The following is a 13341-nucleotide window of genomic DNA, read 5'->3' as shown; positions in this document are numbered from 1 at the left end:
ATTTTCTCAATATTTCTTATGTTTCTTTTCACTGTCGATGGTAATTGAAAAATCAGTTCTCCAAAATTCATTTTTATTTCTAGTCTGACGCGACACTTGAACCCGTTTTGTAATAACTTATTACATTTTCAAAGACTTTAGTTTACACACACACTACTATAACCTGCAAACACTGCCAAAATTATTGGGGAATACAAACCTGGATACGCGTATGGAAATGCCTGGACACACAAGCCTGGAAACCCACTTCGGCCAATCATCAGCTAGATACCCACACCTACATACAGACTGGCGAAGCGACTCAACGGCTTGCTGACTCCTTATGTTCTTTGCTCCTTCAGTCTGAAGTCTCCAAATGAATTTGTTGACTTACTGCGGGGAACATGGGCCACAGAGATAAGAGCCTCATTGGATGTAGAATCACTGTTTACCAACGTACCTGTGGATGGAAGAATCGGGATGATAGCGGACAGAGTGTATCGTGATCCGGCCTGTACTCCTCATGACATACCAAAAAACATTCTAAGGAAACTACTCCAAGCTTGTACTAAAGAGGCACCCTTCTTGAGCCCGGATGGGCACATGTATAAGCGAGTAGATGGGGTCGCCATAGGTTCTCCCCTAGGTGTCTTGTTTGCGAACTTCTACATGGATACCATCGAACAAAAGGTCTTAGTCGACATGAACTTGAAACCGGCCATATACTGCAGGTATGTTGATGACATTTTTACGCAGGTACCTGATGTCAGACATCTACAGGAGCTGAAGGAGGCATTTGAGCGGAATTCTGTGTTGCGTTTCACTTATGGGATGGAGAAGGATGGGAAACTGCCCTTTCTAGATATAACAGTCATGGAAAGGAGCGGAGGTTTCCACACTGCAGTCTACACTAAGGAAACAAACATAGGAATGTGCCTCAATGCCAACAGTGACTGCCCAGACAGGTACAAGAGGAGTGTTGTTAACGCTTATGTCGACCGTGCTCTCAGCCACAGCTCAGGATGGAAGCAAGTCGATGAAGAACTCTGTAGGATAAGGCAGGTCCTAGTCAACAACGGCTTCTCCAATGGTTTTGTTGAAGACATCATAAGAAGGAAGGTGAAACGCAATGCAACCTCTGAAGAGACAACTAACACAACACCTATACCCCCTATTAGACTATTTTACAGGAACTTCTTTTCCACAGCTCATAAAACGGAGGAAATGGTCCTGAAAGATATTGTTAATTAATAGAAACGTTATCCCTACAGACAAAAATCAGAAGATACAATAGACGATTTACTATAAAACCAAGAAAACTGCCAACCTACTCATGAGAAACTCTCCAGACACAAAGCAGAACGCTTTGGAAGAGATCAATGTCGTCTATGCCTTCAAATGCCCACTTGGGAACTGTAAGCCTCAAAGAACTCAGTATATAGGTAAGACAACAACATCTCTTTCCAGGCGATTAACGATGCATAAGCAACAGGGGCCCCATTAAGGAACATATAATCTCTTTCCACAACCAGACCATCACCAGAGAAGTCTTAACAAAAAAACACGGAAATCATCGATAGATACAGCGATAGCAGGCAGCTTGATATCTGTGAGGCACTACACATTAAGAAGTCATCACCAGCAATCAACAGCCAGCTACACAACTACATTCTACCCACTTCAAGACTCTGCACCAATATAGAAGCATCAAGATATATGGGCCAATAGGCCCTTTGCATTTACTTCCATTCTTCCCCTTTAACTTTACCCAAATATTACCCAATATTTCGTGTTCTATCTTGTGTTGAAAGTTTGTTTTCACCTCATCCAAAACTGTTGTAACATATCACCTCACCCAAATGCAGGTATATAAAATGAAAAGCCGTTTGAATTATAGCAGCTTGGGATCAAACTCAACCCCTCAAAGTCAAAGGCCATGCCCATAAAAATAGCGAAGCCCAACATCCTACTCACAGTACAGGGTCAACCAATAGAATGGGTCGACACCTATCAGTATCTAGGAATCATCCTGAACACACACATGAATTTTAATGCTGAGGTCACTTACTTGAGAGAGCGAACTGCGGCCCGGACGGCAATCCTCAGGTCGCTAACCTCCCTTTCTGGAGGAGCCAATCTGCAAGTCCTTCGCACATACTATGTACAGGCAGTCAGATCAGTGATCGATTATGCCGCACCTGCACTCACAAATCTATCACACCAACAGTGGAAAAAGCTTGAAGTTGCCCAAAACAATGCTATGAGAGCTGCACTGGGAGCCCCAATGTGGACCAGGCTTGAAACTCTTAGACTGGAGACGGGTTTGCCCTCTCTACGAGAAAGAATATCACAAAGGACAGCTACAATTATCAGTAAGATAAATATTTCTTCTGATCCAATCCCAGTACGGCAGGCCTTGGTGGTTGGACTAGGCCAAAACATTGGAAACTCTTGGGTTGCAAGAGCAGGAAAAGTCCTAAACAGACTACATTTAAAAAACATGATTCTTGATAGAGAGGGTGATCATCCACACCCAAATTACACTCTTTCCGCGCAGTGGGAAGAACCTACTTTCAAAATAGTAATAGAAAGTCTCCCAATGAAAAAGGCTGCCTATGATCCGACAATCCTAAGGCGCATAATAGAAGAGCAAATGTATAGCATAGCAGTAGCAGGAGCCACCCACATCTTCACAGACGGATCGGTGGACACAGAATATGAGAGTGCTGGCGCTGCTCTTTGCACGACCAGCGTACAGGCATATTGGAGACTGGGAGGACTAGTATCATCAACCCAAACTGAGCTGTTTGCCATACAACAGGCATTCGCATATGTGATTGCACAAAACACTCAAAATGCAATCATACACACAGACTCAAAAGCTGCACTTCAAATACTAGGACAAAAACAGTGGAAAGATAATGTGGAAATAATTACCACCATTTTGTATCTTGGAGCAGTCGCTAAAAGGCAAAGGACTCAACATAACTTTAAACTGGATCCCATCCCATATTGGAATCCCAGTAAATGAAAAAAGCTGATGAAATTGCTAAATTGGCAACTCGTCATCCAGTGACACATAAAACAATTCAACCCAGCCTAGAGAACATAAAAAACATCATCATCAAAAAACTCTCACATCTCAACAAAGCCTACCTACACCAGAGAATAGCTGAAGGTTCGCCATCTGCAACATGGTATCTTCAGGCAACCTAATTAGAAAGGTTAAATATTCCAAAAGGAATCCACAGGGAAATAGCAGTTAGGTTATATAGACTACGTCTAGGTTACAGATGCAACTGGGAGATTGGTGAACCCCGACAGAGAGAGTGCATCTTCTGCCAAACTGTCACAGAAAAGCCATTACTTCACTATCTTCTGGAATGTGAAGCAACCAATGACCTTAGAAGAGCTTTAAGAGTTCCAGAATCATGCAGTGGCCTCCCTGAAGCCATCAACACAGCCACTCTCCTGGTCAACAAAGGTGTCCAGCAGCTGGACACCCTCATAAAGACTGTGAAGCAGTATCCTCCCCCGCGATAACAGCCTGATGGTTAAATGCAACCTCAGAATACTGAGAGAAAAAAAATAATTGTACCACTTACGCACTTACGGGCTATTCATGCCCGTGCCACCTCTTGGGTGGCTTAATCTTTATCATCATCTTGAATTATAGCATAGTAAGAAATCTGTTTAGTGTTTGCAGGTTATAGTTGTGTGTGTGTAAATTAAAGTCTTTGAAAATGTAATAAGTTATTATGAAACGCGTTCAAGTGTCGCATCAGACTAGAAATAAAAATGAATTTTGGAGAACTGATTTTTCAATTTCCATCGACAGTGAAAAGAAACATAAGAAATATTGAGAATGTTCGTGTTAGAATTATTAATCTCACTTTTTCGGTCATATCTAATAATATATGTCTACAGGAAAAACTGCTACCAAAATATACTAATATATATATATATATATATATATATATATATATATATATATATATATATATATATATATATATATATATATATATATATATATCTTGGGTACGCACCCGACCCCCGAGGAGCTGGACGAGGTCTTCGAACACTGATTGGTATATTGTTATATAAGTGTGTTTTCTGTAAACTGTAGCATTGCAATAAAATCAAATAAAAAAAAATAATAGGGGTGGTAGGAGAGGAAAAGATTAAAGTATTCAGTGAGAATCCACAAGGTCTTCTCTGAACACTATTTATTTTCTTCTTCGAGGATGTGGGTCCCTTTAATTAACCCAGTGGTGGTACCCCTATATATATATATATATATATATATATATATATATATATATATATATATATATATATATATATATATATATATATATATATATATATATATATATATATATATATGAATATATATATATGAATATAAATATATATATATATATATATATTTATATTCATATATATATATATATATATATATATATATATATAATATATATATATATATATATATATATATATATATATATATATATTTATATTCATATATATATATATATATATATATATATATATATATATATATATATATATATATATATATATATATTAGTAGTAGTAGGCATCCGTCAATCCCGTGGGGTTATGGAGTTGTGCCCTGGGTGTCTATTTTTTGTAGTCTAGTTCGATGCAACGCCTGCTGTGGCTGTGAAGGCCAGCCCGAAAATGCAACCCGTTCTCGCAAATTTAATAAGTCAATATTGACTTATTAAATATGTGCATAGGTGACATACTTAACATAATAGTTTCCCTTGAAAAGCTTCATAGAAAACACCGACCTTACCTAACCTACTTAGTATGTTAAGATAAGCATCTTATTGCTTCGTAATTACAATTATTACCTAACCTATACCTATAATAGGTTAAGTAACAATTGTAATTACGAAGCTATAAGATGCTTATTTTAACATACTAAGTAGGTTAGGTAAGGTCGGTGTTTTCTATGAAGCTTTTCAAGGGAAACTATTATGTTAAGTACGTCACCTATGCACGCAACTAATAAGTCAATATTGACTTATTAAATTTGCGAGAACGGGTTGCGAAAATGACAGTCCCGACTGCAGCGAGCGCAGATAAGCGCCGAAGCGGTGCGTCAGGCAGTGGTCGAGACCTCCTCTGAAGTCTTTTATCCTCCGCCTGCCTCTTCAGTTCATCCTCGAATTGCTGGAGTCCCTTCTGCACTTTGCATCTCCAGGCAGATCTCTCCGCAGCTGCTGCCTCCCAAGTGTTATTGTCGAAGTTCATCTGCTTGAGGTCGCTTTTTCAGGCATCTTTGAAACGCAGCTGATGTCTTCCGGTGGGTCTCCTTCCTGATGCCAGTTCTCCATACAAGAGGTCTTTTGGTATGCGGCCATCGACCATGCGTGTGACCTGTCCCAGCCATCGCATGCGTCTCTGTTTCAGGAGAGTGAACATTGAAGGGACTTCTGTTCTCTTGAGTACTGTGTTGTTGGTGAAGTGGTCTTTCCACGTGATGTCAAGGATGCATCTCAGGTTTCGCATGTGAAAGGTATTGAGCTGTCTCTCCTGGAGAGAGCGCATGGTCCTGGATTGCGAGCCGTAGAGAAGTGTACTCACCACACATGCCATGTAGACTTGTGTCTTGGTGTGCACTGTCAGTTTGGCCGTTCCCAAACGCGTTTTGTGTGCCTGGCCAGTGTTGTTATGGCCTTCCTGATAAGCCTGTTGAGCTCAATGTCCAGGGAAAGGGTGTCTGAGATTGTGGGGCCCAGGTACACAAACTCGTGAACTGCCTCCAGCACATAGTCTGCTAAGTTTATACAGGGTAGCTCATTTGACGTCTTGTCCCATCACCTGAGTCTTCTTCAGCCTGATTGTCAGGCCGAATACGGAACAAGCTGCGGCAGAGCGGTTGAGTAGCTGCTGCAGGCCTTCTGCTGTGTGTATGGTGAGCGATGCATTGTCGACGAAGAGAAACTTCCTGAGGATTCGCATGTGTACTTTTGCGTTTGCTCGGAGTCTGGATAGATTATAGAGCTTTCCATCAGATCTGGTACGGAGATAGATGCCTTCTGTGGTTGTTCCAAAGGCATGCTTGACGAGAATCGCGAAAAAGATGCCGAACAGGGTTGGAGCAAGAACACACCCCTGTTTAACACCACTGTTGATGTTGAATGGTTCAGAAGTTGAGCCGTCGTACATGACTGTCCCCTTCATGTCCTTGTGGAATGATTGTATCATGCTGAATAGGGTGCGTGGGCAGCCAATTTTGGCCAAGATCTTGAAGAGTCCGTCCCTACTCACGAGGTCGAAGGCCTTTGTAAGGTCAATGAAGGCAATGTACAAGGCTTTTCTCTCCTCCCTGCACTTTTCTTGAAGCAGTCTCAGGGTCGACCACCATGTCAGTGGTCGACCTCTCTGCTCGGAAACCACACTGTAACTCGGGGTACACTCTTTCGGCAAGAATCTGAAGCCTGACCAAAACGACCCTAGCAAAGAGTTTGCCAACGACGCTGAGGAGGGATATGCCCCGATAGTTGTTTACATCGCTTCTGTCACCTTTATTTTTGTAGAGAGTGATGATGTTTGCATCTCTCATCTCTTGTGGCACCGAGCCCTCCCTCCAGCACTGGCACAGAAGTTCATGAAGCTCAGTTTTAAGTGTTCCACGAGCGCACTTGAGAACTTCAGGCGGAATCCCGTCGTCTCCTGGGGCCTTCCCTGAGGAAAGTGAATCCACTGCTTTCTCAACTTCTTCCACAGTTGGTTCAAGATCAAGTTCTTCCGTGATGGGCAGGCATTCGATTGAACCCAAAGCCTCTACGCTGACCAAGTTCCCTCTGGAGTAGAGTTCGGAGTAATGTTCCACCCAGTGATTCATCTATTGATCACGGTTTTCAATGATCTCTCCAGTGGCTGACTTTAGAGGTGCCTTCCAGTTTTGTGTAGGGCCTGTTGCCTGTTTGATCCCTTCGTACATGCCTCTTATGTTGCCAACAGTGGCCGCAGTCTGGATGCTGGAACAGAGTCGAAGCCAGTAATCGTTAGCACAACGCCTCGCAGTTTGTTGAACTCTACTGCGGGCAGTACGGAGGGCCTGTAGGTTCCTTTGTGAGGGCAGGTTCTTGTAGGATGAGAAAGCTCGTCTCTTTTCCTCTACGAGGGGTAACAGTTCCTCGGCACTTGCCTCGAACCAATCTGCTGACTTGTTGTGCCTCTTACCGCAGATGGACATGGCAGTGTTGAAAATAGTGCCCCTGAGATGTGACCACCTCTCACTTGCGCTATCGCCGGGTGGTACAGGAAGGGCATTTACCAGCGCCGCAGTGAAATCCTCCACCTTGTGAAGGTCACAGGTCTTGATTACGTTAATGCGTGGTCTTCCCTCCTTCTTAACTCTGAGGATTTTCCAGGGCTGGAACTTTACTCTGCAAACGACGAGAGAGTGGTCGGTGTCACAATCTGTGCTCTGAAAGCTGCGGGTCAGTTTGACATTTCTCAAAGTGCTACGCCCTGTAAGCACCAGGTCGAGTTGGTGATAATGCTTAGACCTGGGATGTCTCCAGGAAACCTTATCCTGGGGCTTGGTGTCGTAGAAGGAATTGGTGATGCAGAGATCATGACGGCAGCAGAACTCCAGGAGGCGCTGCCCACTCTCATTCATCTTCCCAAATCCAAACTGGCCCAGGCAGGAAGGCCAAGAGCTGTGATCAGAACCAACTCTTGCATCAAAATCTCCCAGGAGGAAGTCTGGCTCTTGTTGAGGTGTGTCTCTGAGAGCTAGGCCAAGGTCATCATAGATCTCGTCCTTCGCTTCGGTAGAGGAGGTCAGTGTTGTTGAATAGGCATTGATGAGGCTGACCATTCCTGCTGCTGTATGAAGCTGAAGTGTGATGATCCTTGCAGACCACTCTGTGGGTGGTACTATGGACCCTAACAACCTGTTCCTGATGGCAAAGTCAACGCCATGCTCCCTTACCTCTTCTGGTGGTTTGCCCTGCCAGAAGAAGGTAAAGTCCTTCTCCCGTGTGCTGCCGGTGGCGGGGAGACGTGTCTCCTGCAGGGCGACTGTGTCCATCTGGAGCCTGCGCAGTTCATTGTTGACCACAGCTGTCTTGCGGGCGTCGTTCACTTCCAGTAGATCTTCCGAGAGACCCGGCGTCATGGTCCTTACATTCCATGTGCCCAGTTTGAGAGCTGTGTGGCTCTGTGTTTGTTTTCTTTTGCCTGGTGCATGGGTTGACGATCCGCTTATTGGATTGTGGCCTAAGCCCCACGTACCCAGTGGAGCAGGCGGACCGTGGCAGAACAGCACCTTATTGGCTGGGGTCTGCCCAACTTGAGGCGGGCGGTAGCTCTCCTATGAAATCAGATGATTTCTCAGACCGACGAGAAAAGGGTGAAGAAGCCTTCTTGAATCTCATCAACAGAGTATGGGTGACAAGAACCCGACCACTCTCTTGGAACAGTGCAATTATAGTTCCCATTCCAAAACCTAAAGACCCAGGAAATACAAGACCCATCTCATTAACAAGCTGTCTGGCCAAAACTGCAGAAAGAATGGCCCTTAATCGAATTGAATGGAAAGCCAATCCACTACACCAAAATATGTTTGCTTACAGAAAAGGTGTTGGAACCACAGAATGCCTTACCTCCCTCCTGGATCAAATCAATGACAAACCTGAAATCCTTATTTTTCTAGACCTTGAAAAAGCCTTCGAGTTAGCCTGTGCTCCAGCTACACTGTGCTGCCTTGTGGATAAGGAAATCAAAGGACACACTCTTGCTTTTGCCAAAGGAAGCCTGCTTAACCGAGAAGCTACAGTCAAATTCCAAGGAAAAACATCGACCTCAAAGATGCTGGAAAATGGAACTCCGCAGGGAGGAATACTAAGCCCCTTCCTCTTCAACTGTCTCATGGAACAATTCATGAAGCTCAAGCTATCAAAAGCCAAACTTCTTAACTATGCAGACGACTTTGTATTCATCATCAATGGAAAAGGTGCAAGGAACCATGCACAAAAATGCCTAGATATTATCAGCAGGGAAGCAGAACGCATAGCAGTGAAAATAAACAGCAAAAAACAAAAGCTATGGCCGTTAAAATGAGAACTCAAGACATCAGACTGGCAATGCAAGGACAAGAAATTGAGTTGGTTACCTCTTTTCAATACCTAGGAGTCATAATAGACAACCAGTTGAAATTCACTTAAGAAATTGAATATCTTCGGCAACGCTGTAAAGCCAGAAACTCAGCGTTGCGCTCCCTGACCAGTCTTAGAGAGGGTGCATCTCTACCAAAACTCAAAATGTACTACGTTCAAGCAGTTAGGTCACTCATCGACTATGCTGCTCCTGCTCTTACATCCCTCAGTGATAACCAGTGGGAGAAACTGGAAGTGTCTCAAAATGATGCTCTGAGAACAATGCTGGGATTACCTATATGGACGCGTAGAGAGCATCTTAGAATGGAAACAAATTTACCAGCATTAGAAAACAGGATGAAACAAAGGATAGCCACCATAATAGGAAAACTTACTGGAACAACCACCAGGCTGTCAATCAAAGACAGCATACAGAGATCCTTTCAGAAAAACCTACAGTGTAGAACAAAGGGAAGATAGACCATATCAGCACTTTCGACAGCCTCCTCCATGGGAAGAATCGAATCTAAAGATAATCATTGAAAGATTACCAGTTAAAAAATCAGCATGTGACCTGCAGAGGCTCAAGGAAGTAATAGAACAACAAATGGAAACTATCTCTAGACCTACAACGACTCACATCTTCACAGACGGATCAGTTGATCAAGAAAAAGGTTCTGCTGGGGCAGCAGTTTACACTACCGACCATGAAGCTTACTGGAGCATGAATAGTGGGTGCTCAACATTGCAAACAAAATTATATGCCCTGAAGGAGTCAATAAACTATACAATGAGAATAATTTACATGATCTCATCATTCACACTGACTTTAAATCTTCGCTCCAGGCATTGTTATCCAGTCAACACAAAGATAATATACAACTCCTCACAGAAATCCAACATATAGGAAAAGACGCCCATAATCTAGGGCTGTTAATCACCCTAAATTGGATAACAAGTCACATTGGCATAGATGGTAATGAAAAGGCAGACTCACTAGCAAAAACTGCCACTGCTCTACCTGTTGTACAGGTTCAAATACCTCCAAGTTTCTCACAGATAAAGGAGCAAATCAAGAAGAAAATATTCTCGACTATCAAAAGTCGCCACGGAGCCAAAGTAGCGGAAGGAAGATCCACTGCGATATGATACGAACAAGCCACTGGTTACTCATCTTTCAAGCCTGGCAAAAAGATATCCAGAGACATTGCAGTAGTCATACACAGACTCAGACTTGGTTACAAGTGCTGCTGAGAGGTAATGAACCCAATAGTTAAAGAGTGTCACATCTGGGAAACAGAAGCAGAGGCGCCACAATGGCACTACTTACCTTTTCCATCTCGTAAGTGAAACGCAGCACGGAACTCTGCTCAAATGCCTCCTTCAGCTCCTGCAGATGTCTGACATCAGGTACCTGTGTAAAAATGTCGTCAACATACCTGCAGTATATGGCCGGTTTCAAGTTCACGTCGACTAAGACTTTTTGCTCGATGGTACCCATGTAGAAGTTTGCAAACAGGACACCTAGGGGAGAACCCATGGCGACCCCATCTACATGCTTATAAAATGTGCCCATCCGGGCTCAAGAAGGGTGCCTCTTTAGTACAACCTTGGAGTAATTTCCTCAGAATATTTTCTGTTATGTCAAGAGGAGTACAGGCTGGATCACGATACACTCTGTCGGCTATCATCCCGATTGTCTCGTCCACAGTTTCACTTACGTTTCACTTACGAGATGGAAAAGGATGGGAAGCTGCCCTTTCTAGATGTCACAGTTATGGAAAAGAGCGGAGGTTTCCACACTGCAGTCTACACTAAGGAAACGAACATAGGAATTTGCCTAAATGCCAACAGCGACTGCCCAGACAGGTACAAGAGGAGTGTTGTTAACGCTTATGTCGACCGTGCTCTCAGCCACAGCTCAGAATGGAAGCAAGTCGACGAAGAACTCTGTAGGGTAAGGCAGGTCCTAGTCAACAACGGCTTCTCCAATGGTTTCGTTCAAGACATCATAAGAAGGAAAGTGAAACGCCATGCAACATCTGATGAGACAACCAACACAACACCTATACCCCCTATTAGACTATTTTACAGGAACTTCTTTTCCACAGCTCATAAAACGGAGGAAAGGGTCCTGAAAGATATTGTTAATAGAAACGTTATCCCTACAGACAAAAATCAGAAGATACAACTGACGATTTACTATAAAACCAAAAAAACGGCCAGCCTACTCATGAGAAACTCGCCTCAAAATGCGGGTATAAAATGAAAAATGAAAGCTGTTTAAATCATAGCATGGTAAGAACTCTGTTTCGTGTTTGCAGGTAATAGTTGTGTGTGTGTAAACTAAAAGTCTTTGAAAATGTAATAAGTTATTACGAAACGCATTCAAGTGTCGCGTCAGACTAGATATAATAATGAATTTTGGAGAATTGATTTTTCAATTACCATCAACAGTGAAAAGAAACATAAGAAAGATCGAGAAAATTCGTGTTAGAATTATTAATCTTACTTTTTCGGTCATATTTAATAATATATGTCTACAGGAAAGACTGCTACCATATACATATATATATATATATATATATATATATATATATATATATATATATATATATATATATATATATATATATATATATATATATATATATATATATATATATATATATCTTTATTTATATGTCGTACCTAGTAGCCAGAACGCACTTCTCAGCCTATTATGCAAGGCCCGATTTGCCTAATAAGCCAAGTTTTCATGAATTAATTATTTTTCGACTACCTAACCTAACCTAACCTAACTTTTTCGGCTACCTAACCTAACCTAACCTATAAAGATAGGTTAATGTAGGTTAGGTAGGGTTGGTTAGGTTCGGTCATATATCTAGGTTAATTTTAACTCTAATAAAAAAAATTGACCTCATACATAAAAAAATGGGTAGCATATTTATATATTCAACGTCCAGGGAAGCGATGATTCCATCGGGCTGGGAAGATTTGATCAATTCTAGGAAATCTGCTAATGATTGTAGACTAAACTTACTTGGAGTGTATGGAGTTAGAAGTTCATTGAGTTTTTTTTTTTGCCAGGTGATAAGTTGGAGTTGGTATTTGGCTGATTATAGGGCGTAGTGGGTTACCTGGTTCAACGCAAGGTAAGGTAGTGTGCATTTCAATAAACTTCAAGGCGACTATGGCTTAGGATATGCCTACGGCAATGTTAAGACGCATAAACCAGGTAACCCACTACGCCCTACAATCATCCAAATACCAACTCCAACTTATCACCTGGCAAAAAAAAAAAAAAAAAAAAAACTCAATGAACTCCTAACTCCATACACTCCAAGTAAGTTTAGTCTACAATCATCAGCAGATTTCCTAGAATTGATCAAATCTACCCAGCCCGATGGAATCATCGTTTCCCTGGACGTTGAATCCCTATTTACCAACGTCCCAGTCGACACAACCATAGGAATGATACTGGACAGAGTATACAGAGACGAGAGCACCCCCAAATTAGACATACCTGAGCCACACTTGAAGAGTCTTCTGGAAGCATGTACAAAGGAAGCCCCTTTCATCAGTCCACAAGGAGACATGTATTTACAAATAGACGGAGTAGCAATGGGCTCCCCCTTAGGAGTTTTATTTGCTAATCTTTATATGGGAACCATCGAAGACAGGGTCTTCAGTAGCAGACAAAAACCAACTGTATATTGCCGTTATGTAGATGACATATTCGTAATAGTAAAAGACTCAGATGAACTAATTGATCTAAAAAGACATCTAGAGAGAGAGTCAGTACTCCGATTTACACATGAAAATAGTGAAAATAACAGTCTGCCATTCCTGGATGTACTAATAACAAAAACAGGAACCTCTTTAAGCACCAACGTATATACCAAGCCCACCAACATGGGATTATGCCTGAACGGTAGAAGTGAGTGCCCCCAAAGATACAAAGCCAGTGTTCTCAATGCTTATATTCGTCGAGCGCTTACCCACTGCTCTGAATGGAGCAACGTGAGTAGAGAGTTTGAAAGAGTAACTCAGGTATTGGTGAACAACGGATATAGCAACGCGGAATGCGATAAACCATATGCAAAGGATAACCATTATTTGAAAAAAAATTCACAAGAAAATTAATTTCTTGATCAAAGTTATTCCAATTAGAACATAAAACATAGGCCCTATTCAGTAGAGTGTTAATTGC

General features: G+C 42.2%; 1 protein-coding gene across 1 annotated transcript; it reads right to left on the bottom strand.

Moving 5' to 3' along the window:
- Nucleotides 1-5814: 5814 nt before the first annotated feature.
- LOC138360090 (uncharacterized) lies at nucleotides 5815-8062 on the bottom strand. The gene is made up of 2 exons (XM_069320031.1): nucleotides 7172-8062; nucleotides 5815-6402 (listed from the first exon to the last, which is right to left on the bottom strand). Exons 1-2 carry the CDS (start codon nucleotides 8060-8062, stop codon nucleotides 5815-5817), a joined length of 1479 nt encoding a protein of 492 aa, XP_069176132.1.
- Between the last annotated feature and the right edge of the window lie 5279 nt (nucleotides 8063-13341).

The sequence above is a fragment of the Procambarus clarkii genome, unplaced genomic scaffold (genome assembly GCF_040958095.1).
Source record: "Procambarus clarkii isolate CNS0578487 unplaced genomic scaffold, FALCON_Pclarkii_2.0 HiC_scaffold_95, whole genome shotgun sequence".
Classification (NCBI taxonomy): Eukaryota; Metazoa; Arthropoda; class Malacostraca; order Decapoda; family Cambaridae; genus Procambarus; species Procambarus clarkii.
The sequence above is the reverse complement of the archived record's forward strand: the minus strand, read 5'-3'. Positions and strand labels throughout refer to the sequence as shown.